At 40.3% G+C, this 26,697-nt stretch overlaps 1 protein-coding gene and 1 pseudogene across 1 annotated transcript in view; one reads left to right on the top strand and one right to left on the bottom strand.

The window, feature by feature from the left end:
* The window catches only part of LOC111547533, a 10,123-nt pseudogene extending 9,152 nt beyond the window's left edge, over positions 1-971 (bottom strand).
* Positions 1-25,151, top strand: part of CDC42 (cell division cycle 42) — a 41,890-nt gene extending 16,739 nt beyond the window's left edge. The window contains exons 2-6 of the mRNA XM_023219724.3: positions 10,323-10,477; positions 13,941-14,013; positions 18,675-18,784; positions 18,905-19,102; positions 23,646-25,151. Of these exons, the coding sequence (XP_023075492.1) occupies positions 10,373-10,477; positions 13,941-14,013; positions 18,675-18,784; positions 18,905-19,102; positions 23,646-23,735 (576 nt within the window). The 5' untranslated portion in view covers positions 10,323-10,372 and the 3' untranslated portion in view covers positions 23,736-25,151. The remainder of the gene's footprint in view (positions 1-10,322; positions 10,478-13,940; positions 14,014-18,674; positions 18,785-18,904; positions 19,103-23,645) is intronic.
* Positions 25,152-26,697: the final 1,546 nt, after the last annotated feature.

Genomic DNA, 26,697 nt, shown 5'->3' with positions numbered 1-26,697 from the left:
TCTCGCTCTGTTGCCCAGGCTGGAGTGCAGGGGCCGGATCTCAGCTCACTGCAAGCTCCGCCTCCCGGGTTTACGCCATTCTCCTGCCTCAGCCTCCCGAGTAGCTGGGACTACAGGCGCCCGCCACCTCGCCCAGCTAGTTTTTTGTATTTTTTAGTAGAGACGGCGTTTCACTGTGTTAGCCAGGATGGTCTCGATCTCCTGACCTCGTGATCCGCCCATCTCGGCCTCCCAAAGTGCTGGGATTACAGGCTTGAGCCACCGCGCCCGGCCTATACATGTCTTTACAAATAAACGTTACAGTGTTAATAACTATAGAGGCACCATTAGGACTAGTTACAAAACATGCTGCTAACTTTCTCAAGGCATCTCTGAGCCATCTGTTAAGGTGTCTATTTTGATCATGGGGCTTTAAGAACATTTTCTTTGCTTTAATTGGTTGTAGATCTCCATTTTCATTGTCTTCATCGTTGGCTTGATCTCCCTTTTTGGCAAACATTTTTCCTGTTGTCCCCACCAAGGTCTCATTTTCTAGCCCTTTCTTCTAGCCATTTCTTCTTCATCTGACACATAAAATTCCACTGTTCCATCTTCAATATCTGCTTTGTTCTTAGTATTCATCTGAAGCATTAATTTCTCAACCTCAGGAGTAAATCTGATGAATGACATTCCTTCCATAGAAATGATCTTCACATAACAAGAGATGCTCCTCTTCTGTTAGGAAATTCTTTACTTTTATTAAGCTCTGGCAAATCTGAGTACCAGTGCTCTTAACTAATTTTATTATCTTCCTCTTCTAGTCATTTCCTAGTTTCTGAGTCCAACCCTCTTTGCATGAACTTCATGTGCAGCAGGTTCTTGGAGAACTTGGTCTTGTGCTCCGGTGCCATGCTGGCTTCAGCTTGTGCTGTGTTCTGGCCACCTGCTGTTTCTTAGTTAAGAGACTAGAATGAGAAAGTTACATGTGAGGATGTCAGTTGATAGTGTTATTGAAGGACTGTGATGCTTTTTTATTGTCTGTGTACCCCACTGGAATTGTTGCTCCAAGAGGGCGTGAACTTCGTTATGCGAATTGTGGGGTATGCCTACATATAGGACAAAGCTTGGCACATGGTAGGTGCTTAGTAAAGGCTTGTTGAATGAATGAGTAAATCTATAAGTCTTGAATATTTTGAGGAAAAATTTTATTGTAATCTCCATTTTATTTTATTTTTTTTGAGACGAAGTCTCACTCTGTCCCCAGGCTGGAGTGCAGTGACACTATCACGGCTCACTGCAACCTCTGCCTCCTGGGTTCAAACAATTCTGCCTCACCCTCCCAGATAGCTGGGACTACAGGTGAGCACCTTCACACCTGGAAAATTTTTGTATTTTTGGTAGAGACCAGGTTTCACCATGTTGGCCAGGTTGATATTGAACGCCTGACCTCAAGTGATCCGCCTGCCTCAGCCTCCCAAAGTGCTGGGATTACGGGTGCAAGCCACCACTCCTGGCCGAGATAGGGTCTTCCTCTGTTACCCAGGCTGGAGTGCAGTGGTGTGACTACAGCTCACTGTAGCCTTGACCTTCCCAGCTCAGGTGATCTCTCACCTCAGCCTCCCCAGTAGCTGGGACTGCAGGCACATGCCACCACTATTTTTGTTGTTGTTGTATTTTTTGTAGAGATGGGGTTTTGCCATGTAGCCCAAACTGGTGACTTCCTGGGCTCACGTGATCCTCCTGCCTTGGCCTCCCAAAATGTTGGGATTACAGGCGTGAGCCGCCACACCCAGCCTTGGTAGAACTTTTTTTTTTATTTTTTGTTTTTTATTTTGAGATAGCATCTCTCTGTGTTGCCCAGGCTGGAGTGCAGTGGCATAATCTTGCCTTACTTGAAACCTCCATCTCCTGGGCTCAGGTGATCCTCAACTTCCCAAGTAGCTGGGACCACAGGCGCATGCCACCGTGCCCAGCTAATATTTGTATTTTTGGTAGAGATGCAGTTTTGCCATGTTGCCTAGGTTGGTCTCTAACTCTTGGCCTCAAGCAATCCACCTGTCTTGGCCCCTCTAAAAGTGCTGGGGTTATACGCGTGAGCCTTGTGCCCAGCCTCTGGGTAGGATTGTCTAAGCAATGTTGTACTCTTAGTTGAATATGTAAGAGGTAAAGTAGAGATTCCTCTTCAAAGACTCCCCCCGCCATCTAATTTGAAATAAATAGTGACTTCTCTTAAAAGCAAAATTTATTCAAAGACCTGTGCTAACATTCTTTAATATCTGCTAGCCGTAATAAATAAGTCAGTGTACTTTATGTTCTTAGCTCCCACAATTTAGCCTAAATATTTGCGCTGGCATGCTTATACTGGTCCAAGCAAGCATCAGGTCATAGCCTGTTCCTCTTCCTTATTGGAAGGTGTTTTTGCCTTTCTCAGCATTCCATAAGTTACTTCCTCCTTCTTTTGTTCTCCTCTGCCTCTTTTTTTTTTTTTTTTTTGAGATGAGTCTCCATCTGTCACCCAGGCTGGAGTGCAGTGGCACGATCTTGGCTCACTACAAGCTCCGCCTCCCAGTTTCACGCCATTCTCCTGCCTCAGCCTCCTGGGTAGCTGGGACTACGGGCGCCCACCACCATGCCCGGCTTATTTTTTTGTATTTTTAGTAGAGACGGGGTTTCACCATGTTAGCCAGGATGGTCTTGATCTCCTGACCTCACGATCCGCCTGCCTCAGCCTCCCAAAGTGCTGGAATTACAGGCGTGAGCCACTGTGCCTGGCTGCCTTTGCCTCTTTTTAAAAGTTGTAAGTTGCTAGCCTGTCAGGACAAATACAAAATGTGAGATCCCGTTCCAGCCAATAAAAACCGGACACAGCAGTAGGATAGACACATCAGGTTATAAATGACCCTGTCTCCTTTGTGTGGTGTACTTTCATGGCAAAACTACTGGCAAGTGTACCCTTTCTGCAGAAGATATAAATGGCCTTGCTGAGAAAATTAATGTTCAAATGCTATTTCTTTACGGCACCGAGGAACAAGCATTTCTATTTTTTTTTGAGACGGAGTCTCGCTTTGTCGCCCAGGCTGCAGTACAGTGGAGTGATCTCAGTTCACTGCAAGCTCCGCCTCCCGGGTTCACCCTATTCTTCTGCCTCAGCCTCCCGAGTAGCTGGGACTACAGGCACCCGCCACCATGCCTGGCTAATTTTTTGTATTTTTAGTAGAGATGGGGCTTCACCGTGTTAGCCAGAATGGTCTCGATCTCCTGACTTTGTGATCCACCCGCCTCGGCCTCCCAAAGTGCTGGGATTACAGGTGTGAGCCATCGCGCCTGGCCAGAACAAGCATTTCTAACAAACATATAAGGCCAGCTGTATGCTTTTTGTTACATATCTTCCGTGATATAGAAGCAAACAAGACAGTTGTTAGCACACCTGCATACATGTGAATGCATGGAATACATTCCTGTGGTTTGAGTACTTTTGGTTGCCTAAAAATCACATGCATGGGCAGATGTTTAAAAAATTGTACATTAGATATGCTACTATAACTTACAGCAGAAGATTATATAAGTTGTATTTTCCAAAGTGGCTGGATTTGACAGGAGAGACAACTAGGTCTGATTTTATTCTGTTTAATCCCACAACCAGACTAGTTCTTCTGTTGAACTGATAAGGAAGATTGTGAAATTGAGTCATTCTCTTGATTCCTGTAGTGCCTCTTCTTTCTTGTATCCTAAGTATGAAAATGGGTTACTTCAGGGGCAAATGTATTTCACATGAAGACAACTTTACTTTTAGTGTGCTTTGGATTAGAGTGAATGTGGTGTCAGAAAAAGAAAATTCAGTTCTGATGCTAACAGTTTACTAACAGTTTCATTCTGATACTCCCACCCCACAGTTTAAGGGGGGCTCAGTCTTGCAAGACCGCCCTCACTTTAGGCAGCAGCTACAAATGCAGTGCCTAGGCTACCTACACCTCTGCCTAGTAGACTACTAATTTTGGGATTCCCATGGCTCTTCTTAGGTTTGATTATTAGATAGAATGACTCACAGAACTCAGGAAAACATTTTACTTACCTTTATGCCTTTGTCATAAAGGGTACAACTCACGAACAGCCAAATGGAAGAGATATATAGGGCATGGTTGTGGATGGGGAGGGCTTCAAGTGTTGCCCTCCCAGGACCTGCTTTCCCCTCACCTTGAAATGTTCACAGACCTGGAAGCGCTCCAAATCTCCTGTTTTGGAGTTTTCATAGAGCTCAGTTTCCAGCCCTCCTCCCCGCTCTGGAGGTTGGTGCATGGGGCTGAAAGTTACATCCCTCTAGTCACTTGGTCTTTCTGGTGACCAGCCCCATCCTGAGGCTTCCTCGCATGCCTTCCACTGCCACCCTGTCACTTTATTAGCATAAATTCAGGTGTGAATTTGTTATGAAAAACAAAAGACACTCATCACTCAGGAAATTCCTAGGGATTTTAGGAGCTCTCTGCTAGGAATTGAGGACGGATACTAAATATTGCCACAGTGTATTACCAAAAATCTGGCTTGCCTTTTATTCACAGTTACTATTAATACTTGACATAGTTTTTTATAAGGGGTGTAATCTGATTGAGAACATAAGTTTTTTGTAAAACTTATTAGCAAGTATTTAATCTCAGATCTTAAGATTGCTGTATGTTTGTGCCTAGAATGAACGGGCATGGGAAAATAGGGCATTTGTAGCTGGGAGTCTCCCCTTCCTCCATGCAGATCGTTTGCTCGGGGATTGTCTGGTGGAGTTTAGATGGCAGCCAGCCAATCATAATGATACCATAGAGGGGGTTCCATAGCCTTTTAAAAGCTATAGCTCATGGACTTAAAATTTCAGGCGCTGTAGCTCTGAGGTTCTCAAAGGATATTAGGATTCCCCTAGTGTTAAGAACCTAGAAGAGAGTCAGGTGTGGTGGCTCGCGCCTATAATCCCAGCACTTGGGAGGCCAAGGCGGGTGGATCACCTGAGGTCAGGATTTCGAGACCAGCCTGGCCAACATGGCGAGACCCAGTCTCTACTAAAAAAAGTACAAAAATTAGCCAGACGTGGTGGTGCATGCCTGTAGTCCCAGCTACTTGGGAGGCTGAGGCAGGAGAATCGCTTGGACCCGGGAGGCGGAGGTTGCAGTGAGCCAAGATCGCGCCATTGCGCTCCAGCCTGGGTGACAGAGCAAGGCTCTGTCTCCAAAAGAAAAAAAGAAAAGAGAAAAATAAAAACCTGGAAGATACGGGTATTGGGGGGGTAGATGCCAGGAAGGAAAGAAGGAAGATATACCTTATTTCACAATTTTATTTCCTTATGATTGGCAGAATCATTTAAAAAAAGATTTGAGACAGGGTCTTGCTCTGTCACCCAGGCTGGAGGGCAGTGGCACAATCATAGCCAACTGCAGCCTTGGACTCAAGCAATCCTCCCACTTCAGCCTCCCTGGTAACTGGGACTACAGGTGTGTGCCACTTCACCCAGCTAATTTTTTATTTTTGTAGAGATGGGGTCTCACTCTGTTTCCCAGGCTGGTCCCACACTCCTGGGTTCAAGCAGTCTCCCCACCTTGCCTTCCCAAAGTGCTGGGATTACAGGTGTGAGCCACCATGCCTGACCCTGCAAAATCATTTTTTATGCTGTAAGTTGCCCAACTCCAATTCTAAGTTGTGGTACAAATGAACTTCAATGTTAAAAAGAGGTAGGATTCAGTTATTGGTGCAAAATAACTTTCCTTTCTTTCTTTTTTTTCTTTTTTTTTTTTGAGACCATTCTGTCGCCCAGGCTGGAGTGCAATGGCGCTATCTTGGCTCACTGCAGTGCGCCTCCACCTGCTGGGTTGAAGCGATTCTCCTGCCTCAGGCTCCTGAGTAGCTGGGACTACAGGCATGTGCCACCACGCCCAGCTAATTTTTTGTATTTTTAGTAGAGATGGGGTTTCACGGTGTTGGCCAGAATGGTCTTCATCTCCTGACTTTGTGATCTGCCTGCCTCGGCCTCCCAGAGTGCTGGGATTACAGGTGTGAGGCACTGCACTTGGCGCAGAATAAATTTTCTGGTTAGCAGAATGGTAATTGTTCCTATGTATGTGGCCTCTTTGCTGCCATAGTGGTTTGACATTATTTCAATAGGAAGTTAACGTAGGGTATATGAACATGTCTGAGCTCAAGTGATCTTCCCACTTTGGCCTCCCAAAGTGCAAGGATTACAGGTGAGCCACTGTGCTTTTAATACGTGTGTTAAAGGGCAAAACTACAACAAATTTAAATCTCCCTTGGCTTTATTGTGATTTTAGAATTCAGCAGTGCTTCATTCCACAAAACAGAGTAAGTGTTCGAAGGAACTGAGCACAAGAGGTTGGCTTAATAGACAGAAGAGCTGAGAAAAGGGGAAGCAAAGAACAAAGGGCCTATTAGTTGTTTCAAAGCTACCTTTCTTGTAAGGCAGGTACAGGGAGAAGACAGAACAACAGAAAAATAACTGATTAGTTAATATCAGGTTACTTCAGGCTGCTTTTTTTGTGTAAGGGTTAAAGCAGAGGGAACTTCATTATCATTCCAATTGAAGATTGAAAGTGGCCTGTTTGGAAAACTGGCTGTCATCTCTCCTGTTTCTCAGAAGGTCAGATAACAACTAAATTTAAGTTTAGTGATGTGAAACTTTAGCATGAGTGACTCCATTTTGATTTTTAGTCTGGCCACTTGGGGCCTAGTGCAGGAGATTAGTCTACTACGGTAGCCTTCTATAGTTCTATTTAACACATGAAACAATTGTTAATACATGCCAAATGCTTTGCAGAATAGTCTTAATTAGAACTTGACTCTGAAATGACCATCTTTGTAATGGTAACTCTACATTTGACTACATTTGTACTGAGAACAATTAGTATAATCGTCCCTTGATATCACAGGGGATTGATTCCAGAGCTCTCCAAGGATACAACAATCCTGGAATGCTCAAGTTTCTTTTTTTTTTTTTTTGAGACAGAGTCTCGCTCTGTTGCCCGGGCTGGAGTGCAGTGGCCGGATCTCAGCTCACTGCAAGCTCCGCCTCCCGGGTTCACGTCATTCTCCTGCCTCAGCCTCCCAAGTAGCTGGGATCACAGGCGCCGCTACCTCGCTCGGCTAGTTTTTTGTATTTTTTAGTAGAGACGGGGTTTCACCGTGTTAGTCAGGATGGTCTCGATCTCCTGACCTCGTGATCCGCCCGTCTCGGCCTCCCAAAGTGCTGGGATTACAGGCTTGAGCCATCGCGCCCGGCCTTCAAGTTTCTTATATAAAATGACATAGTACGGTTAGCCGTCTGTATCTGTGGGTTCTGCATCTGTGTAGATGGAAGGCTGACTGTACTGTAATTATCTTGGCGATAAAAGTTGTTATGAGTTTCTAAGAAGTTTGCAAATTGTTGCTGTTTTAAAATTCCTTATATTGACTTAAAGGTACCATTAGTTGTTGAAGACTAATAATTAACATTTACTAAGCATGTACTGTATACCAAGCACTGTTGCAAGTTCTTTACATGTATTATCTTAGTTTACCTTATGAGAAAGGTAGTACTGTTTTCATTTTTAGAGAAGGGGAAACCAAGCTACACAGAGGATGAATAACACAGAGGTTGAATAGCTAGAGTGTGGTAGAGCCACTCTGACTCCAGAACCCAGGCTTAACAGGGGACTCACAACCAACCAGTTTGTAACAAATTGCTGAGCAGTCAGGTTGAGAAGTCTAACAAGTGGAAGATTTGTAGATAAATAGAAAGGGGAAGAGCAAACTCTTATCTTACTCCCTTCTCCCAATGAAATTCAGTAGTTATGTGCAGGGTGGAAAACAGGAAATGAGCTTGGCCCCTGTTTTTTGCTTCCTCTTCTTTATTTTTGCTTTCCTCTTTGCATTGCTGGTAACTCATGGATATATACTCATCACTCCACTAGCACAGATTATATTTGTTTTGATTAATGTCACTTCTCAGACAGTGTAGTGTAATGTAATGTTTAGTAAGAGCAGGGACTTGAGGTTGGGCACGGTGGCTCACACCTATAATCCTAGCACTTTGGGGGGCCCAGACAGTTGGATTAGTTGAGGTCAGGAGTTCAAGACCAGCCTGGCCAACATGATGAAACCCTGTCTCTATTAAAAATACAAAAATTATCCAGTCGTGGTGGCGGGCGCCTGTAATCCCAGCTGCCCTGGAGGCTGAGGCACGAGAATCGCTTGAACCCGGGAGGCAGAGGTTTCAGTGAGCAGAGATCATGCCACTGCACTCCAGCCTGGGCCATATAGTGAGTCTCTCTCTCTCTCTCTCTCACAAACACACACACACACACACACACACACACACACACACACGCATGCACGCAAAAACAAAACAAAAAACAAGCAGGGACTGGAGAGTCAGACTGGGTTTAAATTACAGTTCTGCCACTTACTGGCTGAATAGCCTTGGCTTGCTTACTTGCTGAGCTTCACTCTTCTTGCTTGTAAAATAGGGATAATATAGCACATCATAGGCTTTTTGGGAGGGTGAAATGTGTGAATATGTGTAACATGTTTTGAACAGTACATGGCACTTAGTAAATGCTGTTTAAGTGTTTGCTGCTTCCTATTATTATTTGAGAGTGCTTTTAGATTTAACCAGTAATTGATCTTAGGGATCAGGGTTGTTAACCTTTAATGCTGTATTAGTATGGGTGCTTCTTAGTGCATAAAAGGGAAAGGAGAAGGAAAAAGGAGATATAAAAGGAAGTTGAATAAAGAAAGATAAATATGGCTGGCTGCAGTGGCTCATGCATGTAATCCCAGCACTTTGGGACTTTGGGAGGCGAAGGTAAGTGGATTGCTTGAGCCAAGGAATTCAAGACCAGCCTGGGTAACGGTGAGACCCCATCTCTTAAAAAAACCAAAACCAATACAAAACAAAAACCCAGCCAGGCATGGTGGCATGTGTTTGTGGTTCTAGCTACTTGGGAGGCCAAGGTGGGAGGATTGCTTGAGTCTGGGAAGTGGAGGTTGCAGTGAGCTGAGGTTGTGCCACCGCACTCCAGCTTGGGGGATGGGAGTAAAACCCTGTTTAAAAAAAAGAAAAATATACTGCAGATAATTTTGATGAGGAACGGGAGAGTGTGTATTTCCTGTAGGTTACTCACACTAGTGTAGTTTCATGTTCTTTTGTTTCGTGATTTTTGCATCCATTCAACAACTCGCGGTGTGCCAGTCTAGAAGTGCTCAGTGCTAGAAGTATAGTGGTGCTTGAGGTACTATAGGTTCATTTACAGGGATTCATTTATAGGCATTTATAAATTGTTATGATTAATTGTTGTGAATGGTGCTATAGGAGCATGGTGGCATCTGACCAAGAGTTAGGTGGTTCTGTATTTTTATGTTTAATTATAACCCTTTTAGGATTATAATTTAAATTAATTTACATATAAATAAATCTTAAAATTTAGGTATATATTGGGTGGTATTTCTTTTTATTCTTTCAGAAAACTGTTAAAATATTTCATTGAATCTAAGATTCCAATTTCATAGAAGTCAAAATGTGGGGGAAAAGTGGCTGATAATGATTGTAAGAGACTCAATAAAGATACATTCTGACTTTAGAGATGTTTAAATGAAAAAAAGCTTCTCAAATTAATGACTCTTTGGTACTTGTAATTGATAGCTTCTTAAAATTGAGGAGGACTCTAGTAAGAGAAGCTATAGTATCTGTTTATAAGTCAGTATGCTTTAGAGCAATCTGACTTTTCATTATAAAAATGTAGGTTTTGGACTAGGCATTCTGGTGCTAAAACAGCTGCTGAGGACAGCGATCACCCTGTTCTTTGTTCAGTTCCTCACATTACTCATATAATTCGTGTGAGGCTCTGCTGCTTGTTGGTCAGAGCCTGAGTAAGGATGAGTAAGGTGGATAATGAACCATTCTTTAAAGCGGTGGCCTTTGTATTACAGTCTGGTTCACATACATGCATACATACAGGTGTGTGTGCATGTGTAACCGAAGAACAGCTTTCACAAAAGAATATTTAGTACAGTGTGTGGAATTTTCTCTGATACAGCCTCTTCTCTTTCATTATAAAAAGAAATTTGCTGTTTATCACACCAGTTGGGACCTTCTAAAATAACACTTAAGAAGTTGAAACAGCCAGGGATCAGAAACTTAGAAATGAACCTTATTTGTTATTGTAACTTATAGCAAGTCATTGTTTCTCTTATTGGGTTCTTTTAGCCATAATTGTGCCAGTTCTTTTCTTGCTCTGAGTGCCTTAACCTGTTGCTAAGTGAGGAAAAATAATACATATATAAGCATAAATAAACAAATGTCTTTAATCTTTTTGCAGGTCAACATCAGATTTGAAATATTTAAAGTGGATACAAAACTATTTCAGCAATGCAGACAATTAAGTGTGTTGTTGTGGGCGATGGTGCTGTTGGTAAAACATGTCTCCTGATATCCTACACAACAAACAAATTTCCATCGGAATATGTACCAACTGTAAGTATAAAGGCTTCTTTCTGTTAGTAAAATGTAAAATTTGATACCCTTTTGAAAATTCTTTCTCTGTGTGTACTGAATTTTTTTCTGTTTTCTGCCTTTGTTTCCTGTTTTTAAAGATCTTGACTTCTCATGGGTAAATTATATACACTTTAAAATTAAACAGCTGAAAAATCAGTGGAAAGTCAGAAGGGGTGACACAAGGGTTTACAAGAAGTGCTGGGAGGCAAAACTCCAGTAGACAAGATTCTAACGAGTGGTGATCTCAATTTGGTGGAGTATGCCCTACATCTTGGAATGAGGTGACTTTTTTTTTTTTTTTTTAATATTTTGACCAGTTATTGAACAGTACTTGGAGGTCTCCTGGGATACCATTTGGGGTCCTGTAACTTGAGAGAAAGTAGTATATCTCTCCACTTTTCTTGTGGAACTATTCTCTTAGCAGTAATGGAGCTCCAAACTGGTTGTTAGGGGCAGAGAAGAGAAGACCTGTTATGTTATGAGAATACCAACAGAAACCTTTGGGGGTCACCCCCCACAGCTTTTTTTTTTTTTTTCCCTGAGACGGAGTCTCTATCGACCCTTCTATCTGGAGTGCAGTGGTGCAATCTCGGCTTGCAGCACCCTCCGCTTCCTGGGTTCAGGCGATTCTCCTGCCTCAGCCTTCTGAGTAGCTGGGATTACAGGTGCCCGCCACCACGCCCAGCTAATTTTTGTGTTTTTAGTAGAAACAGGGTTTTACCATGTTGGCCAGGCTGGTCTCAAACTCCTGACCTCAAATGATCCACCCGCCTCGACCTCCCAAAGTGCTGGGATTACAGGCATGAGCCACCATGCCCGACCCCACAACTGTTTTTTAAATCAACTCTTTGGAATGGTAGAAGGAAGGTGGGAATAACAAAAATATTGAAGTGAGAGAGAGAGAGACAAGAGTTAGAGTAACACTCATTTGTGAAAGGTAGTGAGACCCTGTCTCAAAAATAAGTAAAGTTGTTTATTTTGAAGGGGGGAGAATTTGAAGGTATTATTAAACACTAAAGTCACATTGATATTTTGAATTGGCCCATTTGGAGACAAGATAAATGGAAGATGTTGTGAGGTTCAGTGGACTTACAGGGGACGTTTAGAGGTACATGAATCTTGTTTCAGAGTGAGGACAGCTATCAGAGTTTTTCTGTTTTAGTTTCCATTGAAGTTATTTACTTGTAAACATAATTTCTGAGTCTTTTATGACTTTGATCTTCTGGTGTTGTATTTTAAGTGGGCTTGTGGGTTTTTTATATGTATGTTTGTGTGTACATCTCTGGAAAAGTGATAAGGTAGAAGGAAGAGTAGTAGAATAAAATTTTAAATGAGCCAATTTAGGTAAATGAATGGACCATGAGGCACAAATAATGTTTTCATGGTACCTGTTGAAGTTAATATGGAAATGGATTTGGTGTAAAATGCATTTTAGTTCCCATCTATAAATTGGGGCTTGCCGTTTCTAGAGTAATGGAAATTCAGAGTTGGATGGGACAATACACATTGTCTTATCCATCTCTTACGGATGAGAGTACTCAGGCCCAATTTAGGGATGAGACTTAGAAGTCTGACTTTAATTACTTAGTGTAATTACACTAGGGAAAGTAGACTTTGGAATGGAAGCCAGCTTTTCTGATTCTTAGTCTGGTTTTGGATATGAACAATACAGTAAAGGAGGGTTGTTTTTGAGTCTCTTAAGTGCGATTTAAGAAAGTTACGTATTTGAGAGCTTAACCACTTAAATGAGGAAAGTCCGTTCTTAAAAACAAGAACAAAGAAAGCACATCTCCCTCATGCCCTTGCTTCTCTTTTTCTTTACATTTAAATAAGCTCTTGAGCAATCTGTTAAAACATAAATCCGAAAATCAGAGTAGGTACCCAAAGGTTAAGTAGGGCTGGTCTTAAAATGTGGCATTCTTCTCCTAGTTGGAAAGCTTTGCTTTTCTTTTTATATGTATCATTTAATTTTAAAATTTTTATTGTAAATTGACAGATTATAGTTGTATGTGAAAGCATTGCTTTTCTATTGTAAATTAATTCTAAAGACTCTAGAATTTGTGTTGGGTCTTTTCCCATTTAGCAATGTTAAACCTCCCATTTTCACAAATAACTTAGTACAACCAATATTAGCATATGTTAGACTGAATTTGATAAGGGTTTTATGGTCTATTTACATATTAAGCATCTTGTTAAAGAAGATGTCTCGGGTCATGCAGTTTGTGCCCAATAACATGAATTTTACTCATAAAATTCCCAGCTAGCCAGTCGCAGTGGCTCACACCTGTAATTCCAGGACTTTGGGAGGCCGAGGCAGGCGGATCATGAGGTCAGGAGTTTGAGACCAGCCTGGCCAACATAGTGAAACCCCGTCTCTACTAAAAATACAAAAATTAGCTGGGTGTGGTGGCATGCACCCGTAGTCTCAGCTACTCAGGAGGCTTAGGTGTGGAGAATTGCTTGATCCCAGGAGGCAGAGGTTGCAGTGAGCTGAGAGAGCATGTCATTGCACTGCAGCCTGGGTGACTCAGTGAGACTCTGTCTCAAAAAAAAAAAAAAAAAAAAAAAAAAAATCCCAGCAAATAATCTGTCAGCCTTTTCTTGGACACTTTGAGTACTTTGAGGGAACCGTTATTTCTCTCAAATGGGCTTGTTTGTAACAAGGCTCATCTTTTCTAGGACTCTGAAAGGGAGAAAGGTCATAGATCTAGGAGATTTTATTTCTAGATGAAAAGAAAATGGTCTATGAAGAAATAATTTCTTAGGAATCAGATTGAATGTTGAGGTAGACCACTGTTTCAAAAGTTTCAGACTTGAACAGGTTCATTTTGTGTAGCTAGAGGACTCTGCTCCTGTGCCACCTCTAAGCCTTCTCTGGCTCTTTATCCAGGCTGCTGTGGTAGAGCAGAAATCTCAGAACATATTCTTTGTCTTTTTCCAGGAACCATTTAGCTCACACAAGGTACTTGGTTGGCAAGATTGGTTATTTTTTATATATATTTTTTTATTTTGTTTTTTTTGAGACAGAGTCTCGCTCTGTTGCCCGGGCTGGAGTGCAGTGACCAGATCTCAGCTCACTGCAAGCTCCGCCTCGCGGGTTTACGCCATTCTCCTGCCTCAGCCTCCCGAGTAGCTGGGACTACAGGCGCCCGTCACCTCGCCCGGCTAGTTTTTTGTATTTTTTAGTAGAGACGGGGTTTCACCGTGTTAGCCAGGATGGTCTCGATCTCCTGACCTCGTGATCCGCCCATCTCGGCCTCCCAAAGTGCTGGGATTACAGGCTTGAGCCACCGCGCCCGGCCAAGATTGGTTATATAAGGATGATGAATGGACTAAGGGACGATTAAGTCTTAGCAAGGAAACACTGCCTTAGCTTAAGAGTTGTTCTGTCCCATTTTAACTCTCCTTGCACACTAACAGTGTTGTATTTTTTTGTTTTTAGGTTTTTGACAACTATGCAGTCACAGTTATGATTGGTGGAGAACCATATACTCTTGGACTTTTTGATACTGCAGGTGAAAACTTAATGTCTTTTATACTGTTTTGATTTTTAATAGTTGCTAGTTGTCTGTCTCTTGTGGACATTTTGAGAAACTAGCACATGAGCAGAGTACTTGCCTTTTGTTATTAGTTAGCAGGATTGAATATAATGATCGTCGATGCTTGACCAAGGAGCAGTCCCAGACCTGGATTGGCAAATAGGAGTTTGGAGTACCCTGGGTGAACAGCGTAGTAGATGAAGTAGAGTGAGACTAGAGTGCATTATACAAGCTCCAAACTGAACTAAAATCCTGATGTGTGCACCTTGCAGAGAATTGGGGACTGTATTAGTGGTTGGGGAGGGACTAAGGGAATGAATTCATAGGAATCATACCCACTGATTCTCTCCCTTCACCCCTACCTACTCTGTTTTAAAGCCTGGAGTTTGCTAAATATGCCTAAGGTTGTAAGGTCGTAAGCCATTTACAGTATTTATTATTATCACTCTCTGATATTTGAAAGCGTATTCAGTTTATGTGTCTAATAACATGTTTAGTTTCTTACGATAGCTTATTTTAAACTGTATCTGAAAATAATTTGAGAGTGAACTGTTATCTGCTCACAGTATTGACGTTTATCAACTATCCAAATTGTAAGAACAAATTACTTTCTTCCTCAAATGTACCTAATTCCTCAGTGCTATTTCTTGTTTTCAAGAGTAGCTGCACATCTTAATTTCTGACTTTTCTTGATGTGCCGTCTTATTGTCAGCTCAGTTAGCCAGAGGAAAATCTCAGAAAGATATCCTTTAGAATATCTTTAGAACGTAGGAATTCTAAACTTTCTGCTTTGTTTGAGTTACTCTTTGTTACTGTTTCCAATCTAACTTGTTGCACTCATGGAATCTGTTATACTGTGTACCATGAGGAACTGTTTGGATTTAATTGAGAACATGAAATGGAGAGACAATAAAGTTTAGAGAAAATTTTAATACATTAAAATTATAGAAGTAATTGTATATTAAACTTGGAAAATAGAGAAAACAGTGACCCTTAATCTCTTGATAAATGAGGGATTTTCTTCTGTGTTCATTTGTGTCCAAAGGCACAGAGAAAAGATTTTTGTTGTTGTTGTTGAGACCGAGTTTTGCTCTTGTTGCCCAGGCTGGAGTACAGTGGTGCAATCTCGGCTCACCGCAACCTCAACCTCCTGGGTTCAAGTGATTCTTCTGCCTCACCCTCCCGAGTAGCTGCGATTACTTCACCCCTAGGCATGCGCCACCACACCCGGCTAATTTTTTTTGTATTTTAGTAGAGATGGGGTTTCTCCATGTTGGTCAGGCTGGTCTCGAACTTCTGACCTCAGGTGATCCGCCCGCCTCAGTCTCCCAAAGTGCTGGGATTATAGGTGTGAATCACCACGCCTGGTGAGAAAAGGTAATTTATGGCTACTTGTGGTTGAAAATTAATATTTTCAGATTTCAAAGTTTATTTTTTGTAAGGCTTTACATTTTCTGGCAAGTACTTTTTAAAGCTTTATTGATGTGTAGCACAATAAAAATCAATTTAAGGCCAGGTGCGGTAGCTCACACCTGTAATCGCAGCACTTTGGGAGGCTGAGACAGGCAGTTCACCTGAGGTCAGGAGTTTGAGACCAGCCTGGCCAGTATAGTGAAACCCCATCTCTACTAAAAATACAAAAATTAGCCGAATGTAGTGGTGTATGCCTGTTAAGTCCCAGCTACTTGGGAATTGAGACTGGAGAATTCCTTGAACCCAGGGGGCGGAGGTTGCAGTGAGCCGAGATTCTGCCACTGCCCTCCATCCTGGGTGACAGAGTGAGACTCCGTCTTTAAAAAAAAAAAGAAAAAAATTGTTTTAAGTGTTTGGTGTGATGCATTTTGCTGACTCTCCACCGTAATAACATGTGTAACATTTTTATCACCCTTCAAATTTTCCGTGGTGAGTCCTTTTACCATTGAATGGTCTTGGCACCCTTATCAAAAATTATTTGACCATATATGTGAGTGTTTATTTCTGGGTTCCCTTTTGCAGTCAGCCCTGTCCTTTGACCTGGTTCCGGGCAACCACTGATCTGCTTTCTTTGTTTCCACTGTTTGGCTTTTCTAGGGTTTCATATAAATGGAACCATACAATATGTAGTCTTTTGTGTTTGACTGTTTTTACTTAGCATAATGTTTGTGAGAGTTGTCCATGTTGTGTGTATTGGTAGTTGTTTCTTTTGATTGCTGAATGATATTCTGTTCTATGAATATATCACAATTTTGTTTATCCATTAACAAGTTGATGGATGTTTGGGTTCCAGTTTTAATACCGGTGCTATGAATTGCTTCCATGTCTTAGCTCTTTTGAATAATGTTGCTATCAACATGGGTATACAAATACCTTGTTGAGATATACAAATACCTTGTTGAGACCCTGCTTTCATTTCTTTAGGGGTATATACCCAGAAGTGGAATTGTTGGATCATGTGGTAATTCTATTTTTAATTTTTTTGAGGAACCTCCATATTGTTTTCGACAGTGGCTGTCCTATTTTATATTCCTACCAACAGTACACGGGGGCTTGGTATAGTCACATTCTTATCTTTGACACTTATTTTCTGTTTTTTTTTGTAGCCATCCTAATTAGTGTGAGGTGGTATCTATTTGTGGTTTAGATTTGCATTTCCTTAATGATTAGTGATGTTGAACGTCTTATGGCCATATATCTTCTTTGGAGAAAGGTCTGTTTGTTTAATCAAATTCTTTGCCCATTTTTGAATTGGGATTTTTTTTTTTGGTTAAGTTTTAGGAGTTCTCTGTGGATTCTAAGTATTAATCTCTTATCACATATACGATTTGCAAATGTTTTTTCCTATTTTGTGGGTTTCGTTTTTATTCTGTTGATACTATCTTCTGATGTGTAAAATTTTTACAATTTCATGAAGTTTTTCTGTGTTTTGGTTGGTTTGGTATGATATCCAAACAAATTATTGCCAAGTCCAACTGAATCTTTTGCCCTGTATTTTCTGGGAGTTTTAAAGTTTTAGGTCTAACATTTAGACCTTTTATCCATTTTGAGTTAATTTTTGTATATAGTGTTAGGTAAGATTCCATCTTTGTCTTTTGCATGTGAATATGTCATTTTCTCAGCACCATCAGAGTCCTTTTACCACTGAATGGTCTTGGCACCCTTATCAAAAATTATTTGACCTAGGCTAGGCATGGTGGCTCACACCTGTAATCCTAGCACTTTGGGAGGCTGAGGTGGGCAGATCACCTGAGGTCAGAAGTTTAAGACCAGCCTGGCCAAGATGGTGAAACCCCATCTCTACTAAAAATACAAAAACTGGCCGGGCGTGGTGGTGTGTGCCTATAGTCCCAGCTACTCAGGAGGCAGAGACAGGAGAGTCTCTTGAACTGGGGAGGCGGAGGTTGCAGTGAGCCGAGATTGTGCCACTGCACTCCAGCCTGGGTGATAAGAGAGTGAGACTCTGTCTAAAAAAGAAAAAAAAAATTATTTGCCCATATATGTAAGGGTTTATTTCTGGGTTCTCTAGTCTATTCCACTGTCTTATATATCTCCCTATGCTAATACACTGTTTTGATTATTGTAACCTTGTACTAAGTTTTGAGATCAGGATGTGGGAGTCCTTCAGCTTTAATCTTCTTTTTCAAGATTATTTGGGCTATTTGGGATCCCTTGCTGGGATTTTGATAGGGATTGCATTGAATCTGTAGGTTGCTTTGGATAATGTTGACATGTCAGCAATATTAAGTCTTCCAATTCATGAACGTGGGATGTTTCCATTTATTTATGTCTTCTTTAATTTCTTTCAGCAGTTTTGAAATTTTTGTTGTCCAAGTCTTTTGCCTCTGATTAAGTTAATTCTAAGTATTTTTGTTGTTTTGAGTATCCATTAATTCTTGCTAAATTCTTGCTAAATTTTCTTTCTAGGCTTTATCAGTTTCAGATACTGGTCTTACATACACGCATTAACTAAATATGTGAACCTGTGTTTGTAGTCACGATGGGCAGTGGGTTTTGTCATCTGGGTTTCACTGAGATGACACAGTGAAATTTAGATGATTTCACTGTAATTGTTTCTTTACCGTATCTAAGATGGAGTCTTGCTCTGTTGCCCAGACTGGAGTACTATGACACCATCTCGGCTCACTGCAACCTCCGCCTTCTGGATTCACGCAATTCTTCTGCCTCAGCCTCCCAAGTAGCTGGGATTACAGAGGTGCACCATCACACCCAGCTAATTTTTATATTTTTAGTAGAGATGGGGCTTCACTCTGTTGGCCAGGCTGGTCTCGAATTCCTGACCTAGGGTGATCAGCCTGTCTTGGCCTCCGAAAGTGCTGGGATTACAAGGATTTATTTTTAACCATTTTTGTAGCAAAAGTTTATTATTACATTTATTATTGGGTTTCTAATGGACCCCAAGATTGAACACCGCAAACTAGTAGTAAAAGCAAATAAGATAATAGTAAATTCATTGCTGTTCTGAATGCTTGAAGTTTGTAGAATTAGCTGATTGAGAATATTGCTTACATATTATATTACAAAGCCATACATTTTATTAGATAAGTAAGTTGCTTTTTGAGTAATGACTAGCATACTTGTAACGCTTTGAGGACACCAAGATTCAGTTGCTGAATTCTCTCCAATATTTTTCGTTTTTCTAGGGCAAGAAGATTATGACAGATTACGACCGCTGAGTTATCCACAAACAGATGTATTTCTAGTCTGTTTTTCAGTGGTCTCTCCATCTTCATTTGAAAATGTGAAAGAAAAGGTAAGCTGATCAGGTATTCTTGCCCTAAGAAGGTCATCTCAAAATTTCTACTGACCTGTTATAAATAGCATTAGAGGCTTGTTGAATAACAAAGGTGTATTTTAAAATACCTTTTTGTAGTGGGTGCCTGAGATAACTCACCACTGTCCAAAGACTCCTTTCTTGCTTGTTGGGACTCAAATTGATCTCAGAGATGACCCTTCTACTATTGAGAAACTTGCCAAGAACAAACAGAAGCCTATCACTCCAGAGACTGCTGAAAAGCTGGCCCGTGACCTGAAGGCTGTCAAGTATGTGGAGTGTTCTGCGCTTACACAGGTAAGGATGACATGAAACCCCATGCATATTTATGGTCGAGTCATTTATTAGAGCATTAGGATATGGGAGTTATTTCTAACAGTGATCAGCAGTGCTCAAAGATGCCCAGCAAGAATATGAACAGCTTCATATTGTATATTCTTTTGTTGGAGGCCTCTGTGTTGTTTGGAGAATATTATTAGTTCCTAAACTCCTTGTGTTGGTAAGATCTTGTGTTGTACTGAATGATTTATAGTGGTCAGGGTTGTGTGAAAACAAAAACCTTACAGGAAAGGTTCAGATAAGCACAGACTTGCAAGAGAGGATGTGAATGATTTTTTTTTTCTAGACACTTAAATTTTCATCTAAATATGTCTGATCTTTTCTTGCCAATTCAGACAATTGATACTATACTGTTTCTTGGGCAGTTCAACCAGAATAGGGAATTAGTCATAATAATTGAGACTTCCATGTCAAAGAAGGCAGCCATGGCTATTTCTGCCGCAGTTCTCAAGCATGCTTTATATAGTGTTTCTATTCCTATGTTTTTGCAAGTATTTCTTCCTCATGCATTCTGACCATTTTTGAGTGATTTAATTGGAACTCCTTTTGTAGTTTGATGGGAAACTCAGATTTTGAAGATAGGAAGCAATGTTAGGGTATTTGGAAGGGACTTGTAACTGATGTATATGGTTTAAACTTTTTCACCTTCATGATATCGCTGATTCCGTCCTTTGAGTACTGTTCTGGAGGCAAAGGAAAAAATGATGGAAATAATTAGCACAAAAGTCTCACGTTCTACTGGTACTGGTGCTTTGAACTTTGAACGGTGAGCAGACATGCCTAATAGGGCAAGATTGAAGGGTGGAGATTTCTAATAATTATATTAAACTCATTATATTTATGCTTACGTTTTCAGGTAATTGTTCATTTTTATTGTGTTTCTAAAAAACACTTGGATTCTTAACTACACGTATAGTAGGATAAATGGCATATATGATTACTTATTATATATGCACTAGGTATTTAGTTTATAGGTCCTAGTGCATAATTTAATAATCAGTTTAGTACTTGGTTGGATATTTAAAGATAAAATTTTATGCTTGACTGGGATATTCCCAGAATAACTTTGAGGCCTAATATCAGATGATTTAAATATAATCTTCTAATCCTAGTTTTTTTGGGCAGTTCAGTGCTATTATAAAAGCAGTTATTTAGAAGTTTAGAAGATTTTATATCTTCCCATGCACAGCACTGTTTTGAGAGTTTAAAAAAATGCCTGGTGCTTCTCTCTGTGTTTTAGTAACATTCCCAGAAAAGTGTGCCTGTGTGTGTATATTGGGGGAGACAGTGAAGGTCATGTGTGAAACACTGATGTCCATGTTAGACACTCATTCTGTGTGCTTCTGATGCATACCTCTGTTCTCTAGATATGGGTTACTTTGAGGGAAGACGCATAGGCCCTGTGGGTTCACTTTTAGGTTACTCGTGGTGCTTTAGATAATTGGATGCTTTTAATGTAAGATTTTTACAGTATCAGGTGTATACAGTAAATCAGTTTGTAGAGAGTATGAAGTTTAAAAGGTCTTAGCAGGTACATTTTTCTTACCAGAGTTTGAAGTATGGAGAAGTCAAAAGAGGGGAAGTTAGAAAATGGGGTCTGTGGTTGTGTTTGGGAGCTAGAACTTTTAGGCTTACAGATTCTGTTTGTTGATTCCTCTAAAACTAAAATCGTTAATATAAACAGGTGGTGGTCAAGCAAATATTAGTTTTGTTTCATAGAGCATTTGTTGATCTTTGTCCACTGTAAGCAAGAAAGGAATTCCTTCTTGTTAAGGGATACACTCCAGTTTCTAATGGTCCTCCTCCTCTTTTTTTTTTCTTATAAAGTATATTTCCCTTTCTGTATTCCTTCCTTCCTTTTATATTTGACTGCCAGAGTTGGTTCCTAGATGTGTAGAAAGAATTGCAGAGGAATTTAAATTTTTATATGGCATTTCTACTTTGTAAATGATGTAGAAAGAAGAAAGCTTTTTAACATTTGCTGCTTTTAAGTAATTTACTGCTGTTTTTGATTTATTTTGTATCTAACGTGACGTGTGGGTATCAGTCCTGTGGGATGTCATGGATGGGGACGGGATGGAGGTGGGAACACTTGGGGTGGTCTGGGGTTGGCACTTAACAGTTGGAGCTGTGTTCTGGGACTTCTAGGACATACTTACTTGGGATCAAACTGATCAAACTAAAGAACATGTGAAACAACCTTGGGTGGTAAACTTGTGGCTTCAGATTTAGGTGAGTTTAGGTGAGTCTGTAGACCTGGGTCCTAAGTACCACCACTGCTGAGTCACACTGTCATGTTGGAGTTTCTGGCTGAGGTGTAAGTGTATTTCTGTATCTTAATCCCCATAAGATCTGAGAATAGTCTTCGTTTTCACTCCATGCTTTATGCTCTGATACCTATGCAGACATCTTAAAGCACTGGACTGCTTGCTAAAACTCATTCTAGGACCCCATTCTTTGTTTTCTTATGACTTGGGTGGTGGTTACTTGCTCTAATAACATTGCTGAATAACTGAAATGTATGCTGTTTCTAGAGTCTGTTCTTTAAACTCCTTCTAGTTGGTACTGTTGCACAATTAACACTTTTTAAATGTCTGAACCTTTCTGTTCTGGAAAACCAGTTTACTCTGAAATCTTGATTAATCCCATTCAGATATGTCATTGAACCTAGAAACACGTAGCATGCCTGTTAGTCTGCTATTTGTGTCCTTCAGTTATTCAGGGACTGAATTCACATAAGCCTGAAAATGTAATAGATTTATTTCCAAAATGTGTTAGAGGTCAACGTATTGCATTTTAATAAAAATTGCTTTCCTGCTCAGTTAACCTTGCTTGAGGTGAAGTTTTTCGTCAGTTATCTACTCTCCCAATAATGGGCTTAAGATCAACATTCTAGCATTTTTCTTAAGGCACATTGCTTCTGTGAATTCAGCTCATTTAATCCGGACTGCTGTTGTACCTGCTAGTCTTTCTAATCCTCTAACCTGGCTGCTATTCTCTCTCCTCCCCTCTGTCTTGTAGAGAGGTCTGAAGAATGTGTTTGATGAGGCTATCCTAGCTGCCCTCGAGCCTCCGGAAACTCAACCCAAAAGGAAGTGCTGTATATTCTAAACTGTTTTCTCCTTCCCTTCTTTGCTGCTGCTTCCTGTCCCACTACTGTAGAAAGATCGTTTAAAAACAAAGGAATAAAACCATCCTGTTTGAAAGCCTCTGCGTCTTTTTACTCACCACCTTAGAGCAACCTCTGTATTAGTTTTTGATCAAGAATGCAATATCTTATAGAAATTTTTTGTGATCAGTAGTCAAGTTGGACTTGTTTTAACTTTCTGCTGCTTGAGTTGCCTGATGCTCAGAGCTTTTTGGTTTGGATTACCATTGCAAAAGGGAACTTGGTCTGGCATTAAGAGCGTCCTCTTGGAGAAAATAACAAGAGTTTTAACACTTCTAGATCTTAGTTCTAGATGGAGAAAGTAACACAAACATCATTTTACTCTTATGATCAATTGTTAATTGTAATTGCATGACAAACCTTATGGAAAAGGGGTGACCTTCTAGTAGAGTGTAACGGGGAAGGGAGGATTCTTTTCTGGTTTTCCTTTGTGCAGTGAAACTTTGTGTTGCTGTTGCTTTGGCTGTCTGTGCTGTAGTGGAGTATTTGTCAGTCTGGGGTGGGGAAGATATTGATGTATCTGCTACTGCTTTATGAGTTTATTTGTTACATTATCTTTTAAGAATAGCATCCATTTAAACAGTTGACTTACAGTTTGTTAATGTTGAGATGTAAAGCTGCCACCTCTATATTTTCCTGCTTCTGATTTTATTGTGAGGGAAATATACAATTGTGGTTACCTTCAAATTTTGAAATTAAAAATATACAACTGTTTGTATAAATGCCTGATGAAGCTTTATTCCTGTTGCACTGACTGGCTCTAATTTTACGTATGTATCAGGTACCCACTTTTTTGCTCCCTTGAATCTCCTTGACTCTAACTGGTGGGATAAAGGGAGTTCCAAGTGACTATCTTTGCAGCTACCATAATCTCTCTCTCTTTGCCTGTGCCTTCCATAGAATAAGGATGCCACTGACCCGTGCCCGTCCTCTCAGTCCTGTTTCATATCCAGCTGTTTCATTTGAATGCAGAGCTGCTTCCCTTGTTTTTATGTAAAATGTTTTAGCAGCACATTACAAAACTCATATTGAATGAGCAAATGACACATGTGCTTGTTTGCTTCTTGTGACATACATTGGTCTGCACAAAGTTTTTTCTCAAAGGACCACTGTCTCACTCATGAATATCTGCTCCTCTGCTCCTGAATTGCTGAGTCCTTCCAGTGCCTTGGACAAATCTTGGTGAAGTGAGATTATTGTGTTGAGATTCAGGATAGTTTTTAATGTTTCTTTCTTTGCCAACTCTTGGGGGTTTGAATGTTTTAAATTTGAACTCCAACTTTATTATACTGAAAATCAGACCGCCCATTTTTTCTTTCTACCCCTTTTCAGAAAGGCCTAAAGAATGTATTTGACGAAGCAATATTGGCTGCCCTGGAGCCTCCAGAACCGAAGAAGAGCCGCAGGTGTGTGCTGCTATGAACATCTCTCCAGAGCCCTTTCTGCACAGCTGGTGTCGGCATCATACTAAAAGCAATGTTTAAATCAAACTAAAGATTAAAAATTAAAATTCGTTTTTGCAATAATGACAAATGCCCTGCACCTACCCACATGCACTCGTGTGAGACAAGGCCCATAGGTATGGCCCCCCTTTCCCCTCCAGTACTAGTTAATTTTGAGTAATTGTGTATTGTCAGAAAAGTGATTAGTACTAGTTTTTGTTTTGTTGTTTCAAAAAAAAAAAAGTTTTTTTTTTTTTTTTTTTTGGTTTAAAAGCAAGGCATGCTTGTGGATGACTGTAACAGACTAATTGGAATTGTTGAAGCTGCTCCCTGGTTCCACTCTGGAGACATCTGGGACATCTTAGTGTTTTTTTTTGTTTTTTTTTTTTTCCTCCTCTTTTTTGGGGGGGGAGTGTGTGTGGGGTTTGTTTTTTAGTCTTGTTTTTTTAATTCATTAACCAGTGGATAGCCCTTAAGGGGAGGAGGACGGTTTGATTCCACATTCCACTTCCTAGATCTAGTTTAGAAAACATGTTCCCCATCTGGTGCTCTTAGGAAGGAGTATAGTAAATGCCTCATTTAATAACATACTCCTTTTTGAAAGTTGCCTTTTCTCTCCACCCTTGAGTAGATCCAGTATTTGATGAAACTTATGAAAGTGGGTGGAGCCTGTCTTGCCCCTCCTCTTTTCTAGGACGCATTATATGTGACTGTGACTTTCAAGGACATTTGTTTGCCATTCACTGTTTTTTTTTGGGAAGTTGATTTCTAACTTCTTTCACTGATAAATGAAGAAAAGTATTGCACCTTTGAAATGCACCAAATGAATTGAGTTTGTAATTAAAAAAATTTTTTTCCCTCTCAGTCATTGTCTTATATGCTTAGCATAGATTTGCAGCTCAGTAGTATATGGTGTTCCTAGAATGCAGCTGAAGACCTGGTATGTAGAGGAAATACGAGGGGTGGTGCTAGAAGACAGACATCTGTGGAATGATTCACATCCTCTCAAGTTAGGAGGATGGAGGCCTGCTTCATTAAGAAGCTGGGGGTAGGGTGGGGGTGGGGAGAACACTTAACAACATGGGGACCAGTCAGGGGAATCCCCTTATTTCTGTTTTGCATATGAGGAACCCTAGAGCAGCCAGGTGAGGCTCTCTAGTTTAATAAAAATCAAGGAAAGAGTCTTAATGAAGACTCTTAATAAGTGCTAATAGGGATTTTATCAGCTTATTTTGGTTGCAGTTTCCAATTTTTAAAAATGTTGAGGTAATCTTTCCCACCTTCCCAATCCTAATTCTTGTAGATTCATTAGTGTTGAACCAATGCTTTCTCATGTCTCAATTCTTTGTATATGCATTCTTTTCAGATGTATTAAACAAACAAAAACCCTTCACAAGCCAGCCTGAGGGTTGTTATTTTCCCTCCGTCTCTTACTTTTCAGATACATAGGAGTGGGAACTTGACTCTTGATAACATCAATTTCTAACAAACTTTGAGATAAAATTTTAAAGCTTTATTATTTTTATTTTATTTTCTGGCATTTAGTTTGAGATAATATTTGGCCCTCTATATGTTCAGGTTTGTGCTTTCTCCCCTACGTTTCCCTTAAATACCAAGTAGGTCCATAATAATTCTTAGTGAAGCAGTGTTCAGGAAGCTCACTGCTCATGGTGGAAGGAAATGTTAGTGTACCTTTAATCCATAGATCATTGGAAAGCAGCTCATTTCCCACGTTTTCTGTATCATTGGTTCTCAAACTTGGCTGCTTACTGGAGTGCAGCTTGAACAATGTGATTTTTAAGTTTTCCAGGCTTTCTAAAATGTAGCCAAGTTTGGGAACCAGCACATCTAGGTGGTTATCTCAAACTACTTCTATCAGAATACAGATTGTATGCTGTGAATCTGAATATGGGATATCTTTAGGTAGCAAGAAAGGTTTATTTACCTTTAGGACATTATACTGATACTGATCTGCCTGAGAATCTTAGAAACTAAGAACCCTTAAAATCAGTTAAGGTTGATACACTGTGGTGTCCTTTTGATAGTTCTCTGCATGGAGTCATGTTAGGCATGATTTGCATACTGTGCTAGAATTAAGCTGGGTTGGTTGAGAAGGGGTTAGGAAGAGGCAGATGTAAGCTTTAACAGTTCTAACCAAGAAATGCATCTTATTTATTCCTTGTTGATCATACTAGGGACAGATACCTGGATCATGTGATAACCCTGGAAAGCGGAGACATATGTATCCTTAGTGTAGTCAGGGACATATAGGTCCTTAATTATTGCTATATCTTTGTCCTAAGCAATGCTTGACATGATATGGCTCTAGAAATAGTCATTGGATGGGTGTATTATTTTATAAATGAGTAAGTGAAATAAAGCAGGTCAAACAGTTGTGTCAATTATCCATGTATCAGAAGAACAAGGATGACAAGGGGATTGATTGAAGCTAATGTTTTCTTAAATATTTTCAAATTGATTTCTGCGTGTCAGAAGAACTTGGGTAGCAAATGGATGCAGCTTAGGTTTTCCATTTAAATATTGTTTTCCATTTGACTTAACAAACTTGTTTATAGCGGTGACTTAGAAGGTGAGTAATATTCTCCAGGGGGTATGATATAGAGGCTGGAAAGGGTTATAGGAAAGTCCTTACAGGCTTAGTTTGTATCCGAATTTACAGCATTTAATACAATGTTAATATATTATTGCTATTTGTAAGTGTCTTACCGAGCATCTTAGAAACAAGCCTTCTAGTTTGTTAAAGCGATGTTCTTCAAGCTGGACTTCATGCCACAAGGGGAGTGTATTCTAAGGGGGAAGAAAAGGATTGTGGTTTGAAAGAACAATTGTAATATTTCCTTCATTCTGAGGTGTATTTTTCTCACATTTTCGTATTGTAATCAGGATACCTCTTAACATTGGTGTACATTTAATGTAATAGT

Source organism: Piliocolobus tephrosceles, chromosome 1 (genome assembly GCF_002776525.5).
Source record: "Piliocolobus tephrosceles isolate RC106 chromosome 1, ASM277652v3, whole genome shotgun sequence".
Classification (NCBI taxonomy): Eukaryota; Metazoa; Chordata; class Mammalia; order Primates; family Cercopithecidae; genus Piliocolobus; species Piliocolobus tephrosceles.
This window is presented reverse-complemented; position numbering and strand designations above follow the sequence as displayed.